This window comes from Solanum stenotomum, chromosome 9, assembly GCF_019186545.1.
Source record: "Solanum stenotomum isolate F172 chromosome 9, ASM1918654v1, whole genome shotgun sequence".
In the NCBI taxonomy this organism is placed as follows: Eukaryota; Viridiplantae; Streptophyta; class Magnoliopsida; order Solanales; family Solanaceae; genus Solanum; species Solanum stenotomum.
In genome coordinates, this window is record NC_064290.1 from 53,791,050 (window position 1) to 53,813,182 (window position 22,133).

The window sequence follows — 22,133 nt, forward strand, 5'->3', positions numbered from 1 at the left end:
ATAGAGTGTAGGATGACATAAATAGAGTCTACTGAATGGGTGATGAGTCCATTCCATACCTAACTTTCTGGAATTGTGTGAAACCATCCACAATGCAAAAGTTCCATACCTTAGCCTATATTTATTAGATCGTCATGAATGAATTCACAAAATTTAAAATAAAATAAATTTAGTAACTTATTATTATAAAATATTAATGAGCTAATACACATCAAAAGTCGATATGATCCATGACATAGAAATTCCAAAAAAGAAACGATATATGTCCTTAAGAAACAATGAATATCATTTACTAGGTGTCTCGAATGGATTCAAAACAGATTTATAGACTAATACACAAAAAAAGTCGAGATAATTCTAAAATGCTATTTCATGACTTAGAAATTCCGGAAAAAAAGCGTATGTCTTTGAGAAATAATGAGTATCATTTTCTAGATATAGTCTCAAATGGATCCAAGAAATTTGGGGTCAAAATAAATTCAGTTAGATATATTTTAGAAGAAATTACATAAATTAATGTCTATAAAAATTCGAAATAATTCAGAATTCCTGTTTTATGATCCAAAAACTCTTAAAAAAAAGCGATGTCTATCCTTGAATAACAATAAATATCATTTCAAAATTAGTCAAATATAATAAGATCATGCCTACTTCTTTAAACATCATGTCTATTAAAAATTGACACTCAATAAAATTCAAGCCCTCTTAAAGTTAGTAAATTCAAAATAACTTTTTAAATTAATCAAATTAACCCTCGATATCTAAGATATGGCATATTATAGTAAAATTGTTCTTTTTTAACATAAGAAACTACTAGTCATGTAATTTATATGTATGTTTGTCCACAGATTTTAGGCAGAAAATATGATGGTTTTCTTGAAAGTTAGGTTGTCTTGTTTAACAATATATGTTGTCTGTTAAATTGTTTGTGAACTTTCCTATTTCATTTTTTGTTTGTCCACATTGTGCAAAAAGGTGTTGCCATTAAATGGCTTTATGGGCATGCGTGTATGGGCCGGATCTAGAAGGACGAGAAGGTGTTCACTCGAATTTATTCGGTAAAAAATTAAGTTGTATATATAAGGTGATATTTTTTTACTATTTCTGAATATATATAGGTGAATCTCCTAAACACAAGGGTATTTAAAGGTTTAAAATTTATCTCGAGATTCTAAATTCAAAGATGTAATATTTGTTTTGATTGTTACTTAAAATTTATTAAATTATATCATTAAATTTATTATTACATAGCGACAAATCTCATTTTATATTTATTTATTATTTAATAATCATATTTTATCATTACCCTCACCCCTCTTTTTTTTATACTGGATTTTCTCTTCAAATTACTGACCTATGATATTATGTAAAGACAAAAAATGATATAATCGATCCAAATTTTGTATTCATCGAAACAATACATACAATATGATACAATACAATATATAGTACGATACACTATAAAGCAATACATTTATCCAAACAAAGTAAAAAATGGTTAGAAACATGTGGAATGAATGGAAATATTTTCTTGGAAAATAAGTGGATTTCTTCCTTATTTTTTTAGTATTTGATAAATAAACTAAAAACTATCATCTCAAAAATATTTAAGGGGTGAGATTGGGGAGGGGGTGGGGGGAGGAGGTGATTAAGGGGTATGGGTTGAAGGTGCTAAATAAGTAAAAAAAGAAAGACAATAAACTTGAAATGTCAGTTACGAAGATTTGTTTAGCAATCTTGATAGAAAATTAGTTGCCTTGAGAATTTTAGATATATGGAAAAAAGATATGAGAAATGATCATGAGTTTCAATACACAAATTTTAAATAAATCAACTCTAATGCTAATTTGCAAAACTCCCATAATTTTCATGAGAGCTATAAAATATTAAAATTGCCTTTTTTATGACTATCAACTTCCTCAAGATTATTGCAATCTTAATTGAATTTTCTGAATTTATTTTGGTAATTCTTTGCCAGCCAAGAATGATTGGAAAAGAATAAATGCTCTTTTAGGTTGAAATAATGGAACTTCATGGCCAGCTCCTCTAATTGTTGCAAATGTAAGTCCATCATACACCTCTGACCATCCTCCAACCTACAATATAATTTTTATATTAGTATTCAAACTTTGATCAGGCGAATTCAAGATTTAAATTTAGTTTAGTATGACAAAAGTTATATTTGACGCTAACGAGTTCAAGATTTAGAATTTGTTTTGTATAATATAAGTAATATTGGCTTTAATCAAAGGTGAATTCAAGATTTAATATTTATTTCCTATGATAAAAGTAATCTTGACACTGATCATAGATGAGTTTAAGATTTAGAGTTTGTTTCTTATGACCAGTCAAAGTCATCTTTTATGAAAAAACTTCTTCAAAAAAATATATTTCTTGAAAAGATTTACAATATTTGGTTAGTAAGGTCGATTATGTCTAGTCTAGATATAAGAAAGATGACTTCTGCCCATAAATATTAATTAAAAGTCACTGTCCCCTCCACTTGATTGAAAAAAAAAACAATTTATTTCAAATCAAACACAAGGATAAATTTCTTCATAAATCATATTTTCATGAAAAAATGACTTCTATCATATCCAACATGTTCTTAAAGTCGATGTTTCAAGATACGTGTATAATTTCCGCATATGTATGAATAGTTTGAAAAATAAATAATAAGTTTAGTTGAACCTACAGAAGGCTATAAATCCGCCTTTGGTACTAACTTTTGAAGTTAACTAGAATCAGACGTGAAGCCACATCCTTATTCAAATGGTGTCAATTGACATTCCTTTATCAGTAATTAGATCGTGTAAATAGGTAAAAAAAAAAATTATAAATATTATATACTTAATATTTTTGACTCTCCTTAGTGTAAATTCTGACTCCGCCACTTATTAAAATAGTTAAAATAGAGTGTATGTTACCTGAGTTCCAGAATACCAAGGATACCATGGAGTTTTAATCTTGAGATTAAGATGGCTTAGAGAGAACCTTGTGGCAGTCACTGGTACCACTGAATCTGTATCCCCACTGCATATAAATTCAAACATAATTTTTATTTTGTGGTAAAAATGTATCTTATCACGATAAAGACAAAAGTCAATCTCTAAATGATGTGTTTTATAATTGTGTAATTCAATAAATCAACTTTTGAAGATCTGTTTTTGATATTATTGACTGGTCTGTACAATATGACCACCTCTTTGACAACGTTTTTTGATCGATATTGCCCAAAAACCGATCTTTGGCGGTCGATTTTGACCTTTTTAAAAAAAATTGTGTAACACATTTCTATGTTTTAAAAAAAAACTATATAAATTGATTAGTTTTACCTGAACATCCATATTCTAAGACCAGCAGCCATTAGTTTCTTGTATATTGGTAGCATTGAATCATCAGAGTCCTTCCAATTCTTTAATAGTACATCACTGTTTTCTCAATGGAAAAAAAAGACAAAAATTAATTGTCCAAGATCATATAAGTAGAGAATAAATAATTCTTTAATAAATGCTTGCAGAATAATATTGTGTCTAATTCAACACTAAAAGTTAGCTCTCGTGAGATGAAAAATTGTATAATACTATTTATCGAAACGACTCATTTTACCAATGGGTGACATTCTAACACGGAATTACTAACACTAGATAAATCAAGAAATGAGATGAATCTGACTCTACTTTCATGTTAAATAAATGATGATATTGTGTCTAATTCAGCACCAAAAGTTAATTAGCTCATGAGGTGAAAATTTTCTAATACCGTACAAGAACAACTCATCTCATCACCATTCACCAATATATGTTGTACTATCATCGAGTAAGGGCGGATCTACACTTAAGTTATATGGGTTCATGATAAACTTCGGTTCGTACCCTATATTTACAACATATCATGTGTAATTTCACATTTAAGGGTCTTGGGAGGACATAAGGTACACATACATTATTTCATGGGGTAGAAACTTTGTTTTTGATAAACCCTCAACTCAAAAAAGAAGGTTTTTGAGCAAGGTTGCAAGAATAATATGACAGTTAAATAGCAAGATACAAAACAAATGAATCAAAATACACATTGAGAAAAAAAAAAAACTACACAATTACTAATACATATATATAAACAATTTGTCCAAACCCTAATAAGAACTCAGAAAAACTTAAAATCTTGAATCTGTCTCAGTCGCATAGACATATATATAGAAAGTACAAGAGAAAGTGAGTACCTGCAAGCAGTCCACTTGTATGAAATCCCAGTGACATTAGCATGCATAGCTCTTTGCACATCATGTCTATTAAAATATTCCTCAGCATAATTCTCAGTACATGGATCATAGCCAGAGAGTTTCCTATGAATAATTGTGTTCTTGAATCTAACATTATTATTATTCAAATAATTTGTTTCATTTTGCACAATTTTGCAAGATGGTGTGTAAATACTATATTGATCAATTTGACCAAATTCATGGTTCACTGCATAACTCACTGATTCATCACACTTTTTTGATGAATTTTCAGATGTAAAATTGCAAAAATTCATTATATTTTTGTATGTTTTGTCTGAAATCATTGAGTGACTCCACCAATATGTCACAGTGCCAATTCCATCATATTTGTTATCAGTAACTGCATTTCCTACCTGTGTATTATTTCAATCATCATGAGTATGCCAAAAAAATATTTAAAAAATTATTATTTTTTATTCGATATTCGATATCGATTTGTTATAAGTCTAATTAATCAGGATTCACACTAAGAAGTCTGATCAACTTTGGACCGTTTATAAGTGTTCATATCAAAAACGATTTTATTTTCAGGGCAAGAATATACTAAAACCTCTCGTTAAAATGTAAGGGGTAATTGCACTTTCTAATCCCTCGATCATTGGTAGATTTTTATCTCGGTCCTTGTAATAGTTGGCTAAGCAACTTCACTACTAGAAAAAGAGTAAATTTCCGATGGGATGTTCGTTGAAAATTAGTATTTTTATTAGTAGGGATTGAAATAAATGGTTTTGATCCTTTTGTATATAAAACATGTGATATTTAGACTATTTATACAAAATATATTATATATACTCGACTATGGAGAAACAATATGAACTTAACATAATACATATATAGGTTATTAAATGGTTTAACACTAAATAATTTGTTAATTTTGTTAAATTACAAGGACCAAATTTAGAACTTATCGATATGTGAGGGACTAAAAGTGCAAATTTCCCTTAAATTGTTTTTTTATATACAATTAGATGAATTACTTACCATGAATCCTTTGAGATTTATGATTGGATTTGATAATTTCTTGTTATAATTGTAAATAGCCTGTGCTAATTGAGGAACATAATGCCCTGATAAACCCAAAGAAAATGTTAATGAAATTAATTTTGTAGTGTTACGGTCTAATTTTCTTTTCTTTTTTTAAATAATAAAAAACCTGCGTAACTCTCTCCAGCAATATAAAAATCTCTATATTTATACTGTGGAAATCTTGACATCCATCTTGTGAGGAATATTAGTGCATCCTGAGCTGTGCCAAAAAAATAAACAGCTCTAAAATCTAAGTTAATATGCCAATGATAAAATATTAGACTGTTGTTGTTTAATATCTACAAATTTTTAAATTGCGAGTAAATATACAATATAAGTCCAATGCATGTATATATAGCTATAACTATGTATAATAACCTATGTATATCGACTACAAAAATTAAACAGTGAATCCAATCGATTATTCATATAAACATCCCTTCTTTATATATATATACTGACAATGTAAAATTTTTTACACTATCATTGTAATTTAATCTAAACTGTCTGTGTATATAAGTTAAAATAAAACTAGACATACATATAGGAAAAAATGAATATTATCAAAAAATGTGTGGTATGTACCTGTTCTTTTATCCCCAGAATCCTTAAGATCAGAGCTTGTATTTGTATAAGAAAAACCAACACCAGCTGGAGATTCCAAGAAAAGTATATTTGCCACTGCATTTATAACATTTGTAATTATTATCTTTTTTTTAAAAAAATTATAGGTAAAAGTGAAAAAAAAAAGAACAAAAAAAAAATGTTACCTTTATTCCATGAATATTTGTTTAAATAGAGGGAAGAACCAGTTTTATTAATTCTAAATGGACCAATTTCTTCTGATGCCCCATATGCTACTGATGAACAACCTGGACCTGCATAGTGCAAAAATAATTTCAACTTTGAGGTGAAGATTTATCCAAAAAAATAAAATAATATATAATTTTAAATAGCCGCTCATCGAACTGATTAAACTAATAATAGTAGACGAATGTCAAGTATATATATAATCTTTTAATGTATAATACATGTATAACTATGTATAATCAGAGTTTGGCTTGTTGCTTTGTTACTAACATGCATTATGAATCTGTATTAAGTCAGGTTTCAAAATAGGTAACAAACTTCAAATGAAAAATCAAGAAAATTGATTGTCAATGTCCCTTTTCCAATCCGCTAAAAAAGAAGTTTATTTCGATGGATATTTATGTTCTAATATATACGACATATTTTTCTTTTAACTTACAAGCTTTAATTAAAAAAAACTTTACTTTCGATCTAGTCAAACAATTCCACATACATGGAAATGGAGTGCCACATACACTACAAAAACAACCCATAACCAACTGTAACTAAGATGTTTTTATAGTTTAGCGATAGAAGTTGTCTGTCATTTTTTTTTTCGTTTATAAGTTTTTTTTTCTTTAGTTTCTCATGTATTGAGATCCTATTAAATTTGAATTCGCACATTGTAGGGATCATTTTTTAGGCAACGCCTCTATTGAGACTTTTTTTCATTCCTAAAAAATTAAATTTGAAATATTTAATTTAGATAAAGAAATTTCAACCGATCCATCACAATTTATGATTGCATTTAAACATCATTGTATTTGGATGAGAAGATGAAGAAAACACATGAATTTCATGATTTCTATACACAACCTTTTAGGAACCACCATTAATAAAACAATCTTCCATAATTCATTATTCACCTACGCATCCCTTACTATCATTTATTATTACTATTAATTATATATTATATACTTCTCTCTTTTTTAAAAAAAATAAAAAAATTCCAACTATTAATTATTTACTCACAAGAAAACGACCCTTCACTTTTTATTTTTATTTTTTAAATAGGCTTTTTTTTTCTTTTTTTCTTTGTGGTTTAATAATGATAGGTCACATAAAATTCACCAATGTGATCAATAGTGTAACTATGAACATCATGATGACCATCACTATTTATTTCTCTTATTAGTAGTTTCTGAATACGCATGCTTCTTAACACTCGATGCTTTTAAATGGTCACCATATTACAATTTTTTTTTTTCGAGGTTCGATATTCGTATTGGATATCCTGAATTTATTTGGTGTAATTCTTCTTTAAGGGGAAATCATTTTCTAACAAGATTTAGTAATAATATGTGACAGATTGAGAGTGTATAAGTAAGTATTGGCTTACGTAATAATTTCTGATAAAAGATGTTCAAGTACCACCTTCAATCTATGTATTAATATGCCACCGTTATGATATATTTTAGATCATAAATTTCAAATATGTTATAGAGACGATTTTTGTTTCTTATTTTGTTTGTGCGAGGTACATAGTTTTCAAATACATAAATTTTATTTAAAAATTTGATATTCAAATTAATGATCAAAATTAAATTATTTGACTTTCAAAATTTAAAATATATCACATAAATTGTGACATAAAAGGTATAAGAAAAGTTGGATGAAAGCTAGAAAATGGAAAGAAAAGTACAAAAATAGTGAAAAAAAAGTTGGATGAAAGCTAGAAAATGGAAAGAAAAGTACAAAATAGTGAAAAAGGAGTTCTACTTTTTTGTTGAATTTGGAATGATGTCCTTTGTTTGTTTGTATCATAAAATTGTGGAGATAAAGACGAAAAAGCATAAGCTAAAAATGCAGCTTTTTGTACACATACAAACAAGGAATAAACTTAGAACAAGAAAGAATAAAAAGAATATGATGAGGTAAATTGGACACAAGAATATCACGAGCACTTGTGCACAAGGAATATTATTTTTTATTCGATGTCTGATATTTATATTAGAATTTCGATCAATTTAAATATAATTCGGAGATATATTAAAGAAGAAAATACGTTAAACCAACATTTTTTTCATCCTAGCCCTTGAATTCGAAATCTTTCAAAATGTTTGATTATGGAGGAAGATTTTATTTGATAATGGTAACTATGCAATATCTTTTTTTGTTTTTTTTTTTTGTTCGGTGCTGATACTTGCATGTAAATTTTTGACTAAATTTGGGTCTCATCTGGTAAGATCCAATAAGAGGGGAAGTGCTTTTTGCCAACCCAAATTAACGGATTTTATCTATCTCACTATCAATAATGATTTAATTGGACGGACGGACTGAAAATCAACCGAATATAAAATTATTTTATGTCTAATCCATAAAATTTTGAACGAATTGAACAAACAAACAAATCTTTCCGTCATATTTAACACCCCTAGATGTATTCTTGTGGTGGAAAAACAAGATGACTATGTAATTTGAGAAGAATCTTTTTTACATTGTTGATTAGAGGCGAAATCAAAATTACATTAATTATCTTATGTAAATTTTGAATCAGCTATCCCAAAGCAAATATCAAATAACAGACATAAATAGATAAAAGAGGGTACAATTTTTTTGTAACTTACAAGTATTAATACATGTAGTTATGTCATACTATATTACAATTTCTATCTAACTTGTTTTTTAATCAAACGATCTCATGCTTGAACCTTACTATAAGTACATGTATCATGTGTAGTACTTATATTATATAATTTCATTATCATTAAACAGTTATTGCTTCGATTTTAATTTAGTTTAGACTAAATATCAATATTTTCTGTGGATAAAATATTAAAATACGAATTATTTGTTATTAAAATAACTCTAGAATTCTCTTGTAACCAGACGAATCTAGAATTTACATTTAATGAATTACGATTGAACTCATTCTACTTATAAAATTATTGACCATAGTAATTTTCCAGTTACTTTCACATATATATTCACGCTCTGGTCAAAAGTATCGAGTTCACTTGAAACAGTTAATTTTAATTCTCACTTCGCCTCGATTAACACTCCACTAGATGGTGAAAGTTGGTCAACTAATTTTCCCTCCGTTTGCAACAACATATATAGTCTCACAAGATGAGGTATGAGGAAATGAAGTGTACACCAACCTTACCCCTACTGAACGAAGATAGAAAGATTGTTTCTGTAATTAAACACCGCTTATATATACGTAAATCTTGAACATGTTTAGCGGAATTTCTTATTATTGAAAAGAAAGTTAGAGTACTAACCTCCATTGAGCCAAAGAACAAGAGGTTTCTTCTCAGGATGAGTTGTAGCTTGTGTTAACCAATAGAACAAAGCTCTTCCATGTCCTTCATTGACGGAAACATAGCCGGAAAACTGCGAAAACGTCACCGGAGGTTGTCCCGGAAGTGTTGTGATCCGATCCAATTCTTGTTCTTTTGTTGTTAGAGCAACAACAACATTAATAATGGTTAAAGAGAAAATAATTAGTATTAGACTAATGAAAAATGAATAATTAGCTCTAATTTGAGATGCCATTGCACTTATATATTCCTTACTCTCTTTCAATAATATATATGTCACCTAAATAAGATAGAGGAGTATATATACATGAACATATATGGAGCTTACTATAAGTTTCTTGTTTGTTTGTTCTTGTTTTGGTTTGTAGGGGGGTGGGATTGTGGGAGTTAATGAGTAAGGTATAGATGAGCCAATTAATAATAATAATTAAAAAAATTAAGATGGTGTCTGATCAATTTGTGTGTGATTTGACTTATAATATAGAGTATTTTCTATATATCGACAGACACTAGATAGATGTGATATTATCTGAAACATACGAAATATAGTAGATATCGTGAAGGTAGATGTAGAAGGGGTGAAAACCGAATGATGTACAACATATGACACTAAAAGTTGTACTTGGTACAGACAAGCTTGAGCGCTTCTCGACTTGTAATTTCATATGGTACTTACAATATCCCACTAGCTAATATAGGTATTAAGTAACTCTATATATTCATCACAACTTTGAATAATAAGACTAAGTAGCCTAATATTTTTGTCTTGAAACTTAAACATAAGACAATATGATTCTCTCAATTTTATTGATGTTGATCAATCTAATTAGAAATTCAAAGGTTAACTAATATCCATCGATAGTACAAAGAAATTTAACCAATAAAACTTTTTTTTTTTTTTTATAGTTATTAATAAATTGACTTATTTTCAAGATTGCAAATCATTTATTTCTCCATATAAGGTAAACTTTTATAATTATAAATAATAGGCTTTTTTGAAGGGGTGAGATGAAATGCAATGATAGGGGTGATGGGGGTGTGTGACTTCAGCACTGATGTTATATATAACATTAATAAGTAGTTGTAGTCTTGTTAAAAAATGTGGACCTTATTAAATATTAAAGTTGGGACCTTTTTTTTTGTCCCTCTCCCTTTCTCCATCTTTTTCTTTTTAAAGAAGAAATGGGAATTTCCTTTTATGTAGTTGTTAGATTAGGGATAGCAAGCCGGCGTAATCAAAATTTGAAATTTATAACTTATTTTAATTATTTAATTTGTAACAATAATAAGTTTTATAAGATAAATATAAAATTTAAATAAAAATTATTAAATTTATTTAAGCTCATACTTATACTTTAGATCCGTCCCTACTTGACAACAAGTGGATGCATTCAAGAATATGCTTCTAAGGGTATCTTGGTAATAATTCATCTATTGAAATAACTTAGCTCAACTCATTTATAGAGGTGGATGTATAATTAATATTTTACGAGTTTAATTGTTTGGCCCGAAATACAAAAAATATATAAATATGTTTAAAAAATATTAAAATTTAAAAAAAACAATAAACTTTGGATCCATAATTCTAAGATGAATTCAATTCGTTACCAAACATTTCTTATTCTAAACTTATAAATAATAGGGGGCATGAAAATACATTGTCTCTATTGTCACAAATTATGATATAAATTCGGCCATTTAACTTGACCTTAAATGGACATTCCTCCAAAGTTCAATGGAGGTCGCTAGCCCACACCATGAGCCTTCTTGATCGCTCATCAGTCAGTTATTAAATTTTGAAAGTTAAATTCGTAAAATTTAAATTTTAAGTCCGAATATATTCATTACTTACCACCCACATGCATCTCTAGCTTTATTAGGAATAGTGGTCCAATTAAGTAGGAAAAGAGAAGGGCAATAAGTTAAAAGAGAAGAATTAATAGAAAGGTATGTGGGGTTTTAGATTATATTCTATGAATATTTATATAGTACAAGAGAAAAATGTTATGCATATAGGCCAACTGACAAAGATTGCATTTTTATACATTTTATAAAAGATAAGTAATAAAAACAACAATAAAAAATATTATAATTTTTGCTCTTCTTTGTAACTATGAAGATTTTCATCATTACCTATTACTATGGTACATGTAGATTTTTTATTTGTATTTTTTGGTTTATCTATAATATGTCCAAATCATGAAAATAATGACAAATTAGCAAAGGTATTGCTGAATAATTTGATTAGACAAACTGCATAAAAAATGATGGCAGTCAAAGTTTCTATTCATGAATATGACTATTGTCTAGTATAATATATTTATTCATGAATATGACTATTGTCTAGTATAATATATTTATATAGTATTCTTTTTTTTTAATGTTATGGACAGAGGGTGGGGAGTAGAGTTTATTTGACCATCGAGGAATATGGCACGATAAATATTACCGACTAAAAAATTGTTGATAGATGACAAATGCCAAATTAAAATTTGGCACGTCAGAAAGAAATTTTCGATGAATAATTATATTAAAAAAAATATTTTCAACGATTGTGAATGGAAAAACACCAGTAAGGAGAGCTCCATTAAATAGGTCATATGTGATGACTTTAATTTGGATTAGTGGAGCTTCCAAGTATGTTAATTAATTACAAGTTCATATAATGCGTACAAGTTGCTGATCGGGTTGATTTGATGATTTAATAAGTATCGATTATCAGATAATTATAATTTTTAAAAAATAGAGTTTATGAGTGGATCATCAACCATATCTAATCATTCCTTTTTGGTTTTATCTATCATCATATGAATTTTATAGATTTTGATGTTGTGTTTGTCAAATGAAGTGGGTAAAATCATTTAATTACTCATTGCTAAATGCTAAGTAGTTAGGTTGGGTTGATTTTAGTATCTAATAATCCATGTGATGTGTCATTAATTAATTAATACCATGATAAGATTATTATTATTATTATTATTATTATTATTATTATTATTATTATTATTATTATATTTTTCCTTTTAGTTTTATTTATTTATTTCTCAATTGTTACCAAAAATGATGTTTTCTATATATTTGGCCATCCTCAGTTTTGTCTTAAGTTATGTTTTATTCAGCAGCCCAATATGGTTGAATCTTATGGATTTGGTTTTCTAGTTCTTTTAAGTTATTGTGTTTTAAATTAATATATTTTTAATAAATTTAATCAATTTTTAGAATTATAAATACAGAGTTTAGAGATCAAAGCTATTGAATTGGGCTAAAACCGTAAACTATTCTCTAATTCCATCTATGATTTATGTAAAGTGTATTAACGATCATTAGAAATTTCTTCTTTTGTGGGGCTCAAAATAACTAGTTACTTGTAAGAACTTGTAAAAAATAAGAAAACTAAATAATTGTTCATATTTAGCACGTAATAATTTTTTAAAAATAAAAAAATTAGCAAGTAATAATTACCATCTCTAATTCATTTGTTTGCTATATATCTTAATTTATATATTTATATTTATAGTAATAGATAAAATGTCTAAACTTGGTAAGGAAAACACAATTATTGGCTTGGTTTTACGTGAATACGATAAAATAAGTTTGTAATTAAGTTTATTTGGTCAAAGATTGGGCGCATGGGACAATAATAACGATATAAGATATGATAAGAAACAAATTAAATGTAATTATCTTTTGTCAAAAATTATAAAGGAGGCATACATAGGACAATAATAACGATAAAAGATATGATATGAAACAAATTAAATGTAATTATCTTTTGTCAAAAAATATTAAGGGGGCATACATATATAGGACAATAATAACGATATAATTAAGATATCAAATAAATTAAATTAGTTATGTTTTGTCAAATTATGAGACATAAAAGGACAATAATAATGATATAATCTATGAAATGAAACAATATGGATCGATAAAAAAATATCATTCTAGCCCACTTCATATTATGTCAGAATGATATTTTCTATCAATTTATATTATTTTTTGTAGTATACCTAACAAATCGAAAAATATAATCGTAACACCAAACCTTTTTTTATATGTATGTTGGCTTTAGGGGGTATCAAAGGACAATAATTAAAATTATTATTAGTTTGGTACATTTGAATAGGATTCATCAATTCCATGTTGTGTTAAATGCATGTCGTTGATTAATTGTATAGCTTTTACCACTTGTGTGTCCGACAAGTGTGCATTAATCTTTCATAGGTCTCACAACCCTATGTCTTGTCTCCTATCGTCGGTCGGTGGCAGAATCTGAAATTTTAATTGAAGTTTGGAAATTTGAATATGTAACTTGAAGTCGTTTCTCAACCTCATTTATTATTATTATGCTAATATGTAGTAAATGTAAATGAGTCTATGAGATGAGTATGCACATTTTATGAATTCCGAACGTTTCAATTATTCGTATCGAATAATGAGCTAATGAATCCCCTTTTCGTTGCCACTAAATAAATGTAGATCAACTTTATTGTAAGTGTCATTGTGATCATCACCAACTTTAGGAAGATTTAATTCTCTTTCAAAAGCTTGTAATATTGATTCCGATAAATCTCGATTGAGTGCTTCATCTTTTCAAATAATACCTATACATTCAACTTGTTCTAAAAATAAAGGACTTTAGATGGGAAGTTTTTTTGAATTCCAAAACTTTTGTTCCAAATTATACGTAAAAAAATATATATTTTATTACGTATCTTATTTATACGATATAATTTTCTAATGAATGAGATTCCAACAAAAATAATTTGCAACAAAAAATAAATACATTGACTCTAGGGCCTTTAAGATCCCACAACAAAGACAATGAAGAGCCAAAAAAGTCAATCAAAACCTAAAAATAACTATATACTAAATTGTTTGCTTTGAATTGAAGTCTCTAATATATAGTATATTAGATTTGAGATCTTGCCCTAGATTTCTGAGATGTTGTTTCCCTCAACTTTTAATATATCATCACTTTTATACAAAAATATACATAAAATAGTAACGAATAAAATGTCCAGCTTTTATTTTATTAGACGAAGAAATAGCAACGAATTATCAAAGAATTATGTTAACTGTGATCTATTCACCGATTGATTTAGTAGTAAATTTCATATTTAACACTTTTTATACAACAATTGAACAATAACATATTCAGTGTAATCTTACGAGTAAGATCCGAGGAGACTAGAATATACGTAGATCTTATATCTCATAAATTAAACATATTATTCAAGTTTTGCCTTTAGATTATTGCCTATATAACTCGAGAAAGTACAATATATTGCATATCCGATAAAAATGTATAAGATTTTTTTTATGAACGAGAAATCTATCAAATTAGCTTACACACGATTTAAACTTTCAATGAATAATATTATGAGTTCGATTTTCTTTATTCTTCATTTAAAATATTAGGCCTTTGTCCACAATCTTTTGAACCAAAACCCAAGGGGTAAAATTGTCTTGAGCTATTATATTAACACTTTTCAATGAGTACAACGATTGATTGACTATAGATAATGGTGGAGGCCACATATATCGAAAGTGATCGATTGAACACACTACCAAAAATAGGAACTTTTGATATACATTTTTCGATGAAATTGATCTAAAATTATTTATCGCAAATTGATTAAAAACATTATCAATGAGCTAAATTCCAACGAATATCGTCAAGAAATTCCATTTTTTAAGTAGTGATTCTTTAAGAAAAACCTGTGAAATTGTTTTCAATGAATTTATTTCTCTTATAAATCCTTTAAAACTTATACATTCAATAAAATCCAAATAAATTACATATTTTCCTATTTTTCTTTAAGAAAAAACTGTGAAATTGTTTTATTTCTCTCCACATAATTCTCATGTGCATCTATCAGTATGTACTATGTACTCCTCTGACTTTGAAAGTGAAATATCTGCTTATCTTGTTTCTTTATATATATATAGTGAAATATCAAAAAGTATATTAATTTTTTGAAGTTTCATATCTGAACTATAATATATGTTACTCAATTATTTATCAAACAGTCCAATTACTTATTATTTCATGTTCCTACTTGGATGATGGTAATATTTCAGTAGGAAACTCACACATCTGATAATTGAGATGTGTTTTGATAAGTAGGTGGGGAGGAAACTAGAATACCTAATAATTCAGATATAAAATTTGAAAAATCAAAATACTTTATATTTATATTATATATTGCATGTTATCTAATTAATTTATATATTAATATACTATGCATAGACCTTCATATTTTACATCCCTAGGAAAGACAAGACCATCAAATCAAAATATCACTTCCATAAGACTATATGGCACCCTACTCTTTGACCACTTCATGGTTCATATATAAATCATTAAATTGACAATATCGTCCTTTAATTTTATATGATACAATATTTCTACCCCAAAATTCATATTAGTATTTTTATGGACTTTATTTATTTGGGAACAACTTCAGATATACGAGATTGAAATTGTGAAAATTTATGTTTGAAGTTTGGGAAAATTTTGAATTGAATTATTTTTGTCTAAAATATGATCATAAGAGTTACATTATATAACATATAATATAAATACACACTAAAAACACAATCAATTTATGGAATGTAATTTTCTGATGAAATGATATCAATTTATATATATTCCGCGTATACATAATTATAGATATATTATATACTATTAATTATTCATCTGTTGGTTATTTTTAGTTGAAGTGATTGAGTAAGTGGTTATATAAGTTAATTATTTAATAAGGGTGAAATGTGAATAGTTTGTATGGATTGATTGTTTGTTTAAGAAGATATGGGCCTCAGTGATTATTCAGATTCAGAAGCCCAAATTGTTTAAGCCCATTTGAGTAGATAATGCGTTTGATTATTTTATGTCCCTCGTAATAAGTATTTTTTTTTTTTTGGGGATAAATTAATATTTTCGTATTTAACAAGTAATGACTTCAGTTTCTAAAGATTTATACCTCACTGCTAAGTATAAATTCTATTCCTAAAGGGCAAAACCATCTCATTTGAAGAGGAAAACGTGCAATTTTATGATTCAAACAGAACAATCAAATAACACAAATACCTAAGGGTGTGCATTCGTTTTTTCGGTTTGGATTTTTTGGTTTTTGGTTTGTAAAAGTGTAACCCAATCCGATCCAAAATAAATTTGGTTTGGTTTGATTTTCCTTTATTCGGTTCGGCTTTTTTCGGTTTGGTTATTCGGTTATGTCAATAATTAATAACATAACCAAAGTAATAATATTGATTCTCTTAAATATACTTAAATAATATAAATCATAAGTAAAACTTAAAACACAATACTTATAATTATACCTATTATAGATGCTCAAATATAAAATATAAATGTAATTATGATGAAAGGCAATAACCAAAAAGGGACAAAAGTGGTTAACTCCAACTTAATTCTAAACCTAAACATTTATATATATATATATATAATTCGGTTTTTTGGTTTTTATTTTTTAAAATCCAAAATCAAACCAAACCAATAAACCAAACAAAGTAATTTATTAATCCAAAACCAATCCGAAAAACTAAAAAACCAATCCAAATAAAAATTAAGTTTGATTTGGTTTGGTTATTCGGTTGAATCCGAATAGTGCACACCCCTACAAATACCCACTTTTAAATATCAAAATAATATTATCAGTATATAACGACTAATTACTCTAATAGCTAAAAGAAAATCCTAACAAATGAGCCTATCATTAAAATCAGAGNACTTCAGTTTCTAAAGATTTATGCCTCACTGCTAAGTATAAATTCTATTCCTAAAGGGCAAAACCATCTCATTTGAAGAGGAAAACGTGCAATTTTATGATTCAAATAAAATAGACAAATAACACAAATTCGGAAATACCCACTTTTAAATATCAAAATAATATTATCAGTATATAACGACTAATTACTCTAATAGCTAAAAGAAAATCCAAACAAATGAGCCTATCATCAAAATCGGAGCTTGAATTTTCACTGAGAGGTAAACATACGAAGAAGTCAAAGCAATTTAACATCCAATTAATGTAGCTAAGAAATAATTTTAACTTTATAAACAATGTAATTTTTCTACGAATAGAGAGTTTCGATGATCCCCTTGTAGTACCCTAGCTTCGCCAATGCCTATTATATATAGATTTGATTGCACACGATGACCTACTATGTAATGTAAGATTGGATCTAAAAGCCCTGATACAGATTCAGTCTAACTCATTTATTATTAAAATTCAGTTAATAACACTTGAAATCACCGTTTTAGAATTCAAAACTCGTAAAATTAAAATCTTATGTAATGCATTGGGAAAATGAGTAGTATGGTCCAATATAGCAGAGATACCGACCCAACACTATACTGCAAAAAGAGTCACGTATTTATATTGGTATTAATTAATTAGTAGTTTCATTTCATTAAAATACAACTGCAATTTCAGTAATCAATTTTTTAAAATAAAAAAATTGTGGCATTGGGTTGCGGACCATCTAAAAATTTGTCATCTCATACCATGCAAATTAAATAACAAAAAATAAAATAAAATAAAGTATATAATAATAATAATAATTTCTCTTGAAAATATATATATAAAAAGAACACAATAAAGATAGACTATCTTTTAATTTCTGCAAATTAAGAAGCAAAAGCTTTCTGAGTGTCTTGAGTAAACTACTTCAAAATCAAAAGGTATATATAATATATAATTATGACATTTTCAACTATTCACTCATGTTACGATTTTCTACATTTTTAATATTTCGATCTGATCCATCATTTAGTTTATATTTTTCATATAGCATTCAGACCGAATGATTTCATGAAATTAGAACTTCTATAACTTAACTTTCAATTTTGCACATGTGCTATCCGCATTGTATTTAGGTTCGTATGAATTTGTCTTTTGAATTATACCAAATTGAGCCCCAAAAATATGTGTATAGTGTGATCACTTGAGCTTAGCCTTATAAAGTTCTTCACTTTCATCTACCAATTCAATGTGGGATTCACTTAAGTATTGTATTTGCTTCTTCATATAAAGGTAAATTCAGAATTTAAATTTAATGGATTTAGCCTTTTAAGGTTCTTCACACTAATTTACATTGTACTTTCGGAGTTATCAATGACTCAAAATTTAATATTTATTGAATTCTTAATAATAATCACATCTATATTAATATTTCGTCTTGAACATACTAAAATCAATTGAACCCATTGATCATAAGTTGCATTCTCTTATGCTTCTCTTTATGAGAAGAAGCACAAAGAACCACATAAATCAGAAATTAGCTATGAAATTCGTCATTAATCTGTCAATGAATAGCCAATATAAGCAACATGAATTTTCAATACTCTATTATTAAATAAAACTAGCGATAAATTTTTAATTATTTAGCGATAGAAATTGTCGGTCTGGCTAATTCATTTTTTCTTTCTTTTGTAGTATAATAAAATGGGGTCAGCAATGTATGAAACATCAGAATATCACAAGAAGACTTGTACTAAACAAATTGATACATCACTTGGGAATATGCTATTATATGGTGCTGGCTCTGATCTTATCAAAAGTGAACTTGGTGCTTATGGAGAAAAAGTCTTAGGTTCAAGTTCTTCCTATGTTCAAAACAATGTAAGTATACCTTTTTTGTTTTGGAAAAATATATAACGATATTATTTGTCCGTATATTTTTTACTGTTCTAATGAGATGTTATTATAAAGAATATATAATGTAATAGAATATGAAAGTCGCTTCTAAGAAAAAAAATGATTGTTATAATACATTATTGTTTTAGGAAACAATTGTTATAGATTGATCTGATTGCATTGTACGTACTTTTCAAAAGTGTCTTTTCTGGAAAGTATTGCTAATTTTAATTATTGACTTTTTGAAAATTTCCAATAGTTAATATTAGAATGTGGATGCTGTTTATTTATTTTAGAGAAATTATTGCACTATATTTTCCATTTTATTAATTTCTTTTTACTACATATAGATTGGCAGATACATTTCTAACCCACAGTACTATTTTCAAGTGAATGAAGATTATGTGGAAAACAAATTGAAGGTGATTTTGTTCCCATTTCTTCACAAGGTAAAGTCCACAACATTTTGTATATTAATTTATTTTCTTAAAGTTTAAATTATATATACTGACAGCATAAATAATATTTACACAATTATTTGTGTAATTACATGTGATTTCTATGATAAATATTAGTAATTAATAACTTGATACAAATTGTAATTTACTAGCCCACTATTATAGGTTAAACAATATTGATAGTATATTTTTTTTAAAAAAGGTGTTGTTAGTCACTATAACAAAGGAGACATTTAGTGACAATAAAATTTTCTTTACAATAATATTTAGCGATAATTGAGTTAATGTCATTATATTCAGAATTGCTAAAACCTTTAGCGACATTTATATAAGGTGTTGTTTATAAATACTCATTTTATTATCTCTGCTAAATATAATACAACTGCAATTATGTTATTACAACACATTTCTTTTATTTGTTATAGTGCGTGTATATAACTTAATATATCCTTTTTAATTCAAAATATGAATGATTTTTTAATTATATAAATATGTTTTTAGGGACATTGGATGAGAGCTGGAGATATGGTTGGAGGAGAATTTTCATTCAAACCTCCAATTTATGATATAAATGCACCTGATTTGTACATCCCTATGATGGCTTTTGGTACTTATTTGGTTCTTGCTGGCTATTTTTTGGGCATTACCACCAAGTAAGTTTCTTAAAATGAATTTCCATCTTTATATATGATTATCATTAGGTTGGAAATTAAATCNTAAAAATTGTAATTTACTATCCCACTATTATAGGTTAAACAATATTGATAGTATATATTTTTTTTAAAAGGTGTTGTTAGTCACTATAACAAAGGAGACATTTAGTGACTATAAAATTTTCTTTACAATAATATTTAGCGATAATTGAGTTAATAACATTATATTCAGAATTGCTTAAATCTTTAGCGACATTTATATAAGGTATTGTTTATAAATACTCATTTTATTATCTCTGCTAAATATAATACAACTGCAATTACGTTATTACAACACAATTCTTTTATTTGTTATAGTGCGTGTATATAAAACTTAATATATCCTTTTTTTAATTCAAAATATGAATGATTTTTTAATTATATAAATATGTTTTTAGGGACATTGGATGAGAGCTGGAGATATGGTTGGAGGAGAATTTTCATTCAAACCTCCAATTTATGATATAAATGCACCTGATTTGTACATCCCTATGATGGCTTTTGGTACTTATTTGGTTCTTGCTGGCTATTTTTTGGGCATTACCACCAAGTAAGTTTCTTAAAATGAATTTCCATCTTTATATATGATTATTATTAGGTTGGAAATTAAATCTTAATATATAACTTACTTAGTCGGCTATCTAAACTTTTACTTTGTTGGTAATTTCCAACAAAAAAAAAATGATCTACATTGGTTACACTTCAAGCTTATCATCAATCTAATACTGTAATACAGTGAGAAGCCAAGTTTCGTTTTTAGCTTTAACAAGTATGTGACCGTCTGAACATATATACTAGCCTATATATTCTCTATCAACATTCTAAAATATTGTCTCTATACTGATAATTCAATAGATGAAATTATATACCGATAATATAAAATATTTTTCACATTGGCAACGCGATTGAATTTGTGATAGTATACCATATTAACCAATTAGTACTACTTATCATATAAATTTACGTGTAATTACTTTTAAAAATGACTTAATTATGTATATATATTCTTAACACGATCATCAATGTATAGAACTTAAACTCTGTATAATTTTTTATTATAGGTTTAGTCCAGAAGCATTAGGTGTGCAATTCACAACAGGACTACTTTGTTGGCTCTTGCAAATTCTCTTACTTGAAGCCACATTACACTCTTTAGGAAGTGGAGAAGTGCCACTTCTAGATATTGTTGCTTATGGTGGCTATATTTTTGTGAATGCATCAATTATTTTGCTATGTAGGGTAATTTGGGATTATGCATTTTATTTTGTAACAATTTTTGAATGTTTTTGTATGGGGGTTTTCTTGATAAAGACCATGAAGAGGATCTTAATTGGTGAAGTAAGAAGCTTTGAGAAGCATTCAACAAAGAGGAATTACCTTTTGCTTCTCATGGCTTTGTCCCAAATTCCCTTGCTTTTTTGGTTGGGAAATGTTGGTGTTGGAGCTAAGTGAATGAGCTCCGAGGCACGGAGTCAGAATTTGAAATTTATGGATTCGAGATTTTAGTTATTTTGTATTATTAGGTTTATAATTAATAATTTATAGATATATTGGGTTTATAGTTAATTAGTTATTCAGTTCACAATTAACAAATGGTGTTGTGATTCAATTGTACCAGTAAGGTGTTATGATTCAATGGAGCAATGCAAACAGAATTGTCCCCAATGGCCTCCTAATCAGAATTAGTATTAATTAATTAACAAATTCTCTACTATATAAGAGTTTTGTTAAACATTAAGCTTCATATATGAAAATATTGGAAAAATATTACAATATTAATGTTGATTACAATGTGCCAAATAGTAATATTTAGCGATATGTTATATTTTGTTTTGTATGAATCTTTATTTTTTCGTATTTTAATATTAATCGATGAGAGTTTGACATAGGGAGTTATAATT

The 22,133-nt window shown here is 27.3% G+C and overlaps 2 protein-coding genes and 1 non-coding gene across 3 annotated transcripts; 1 reads left to right on the forward strand and 2 right to left on the reverse strand.

The window, feature by feature from the left end:
- Positions 1-1,927: 1,927 nt before the first annotated feature.
- Positions 1,928-9,797, reverse strand: LOC125877209 (serine carboxypeptidase 24). Its single transcript, XM_049558550.1, has 9 exons — positions 9,382-9,797; positions 6,079-6,186; positions 5,894-5,989; positions 5,436-5,528; positions 5,264-5,349; positions 4,223-4,635; positions 3,336-3,431; positions 2,928-3,033; positions 1,928-2,096 (listed from the first exon to the last, which is right to left on the reverse strand). The coding sequence occupies exons 1-9, from the start codon at positions 9,653-9,655 to the stop codon at positions 1,956-1,958; spliced, it is 1,413 nt and encodes a 470-aa protein (XP_049414507.1). The 5' UTR covers positions 9,656-9,797; the 3' UTR covers positions 1,928-1,955.
- Positions 9,798-11,058: 1,261 nt separating this feature from the next.
- Positions 11,059-11,217, reverse strand: LOC125878069 (U1 spliceosomal RNA). Its single transcript, XR_007447691.1, has one exon. It is a non-coding gene; the product is annotated as a U1 spliceosomal RNA (small nuclear RNA).
- Positions 11,218-18,890: 7,673 nt separating this feature from the next.
- Positions 18,891-21,684, forward strand: LOC125877087 (uncharacterized). Its single transcript, XM_049558404.1, has 4 exons — positions 18,891-19,067; positions 19,433-19,531; positions 20,042-20,193; positions 21,294-21,684. The coding sequence occupies exons 1-4, from the start codon at positions 18,891-18,893 to the stop codon at positions 21,682-21,684; spliced, it is 819 nt and encodes a 272-aa protein (XP_049414361.1).
- Positions 21,685-22,133: the final 449 nt, after the last annotated feature.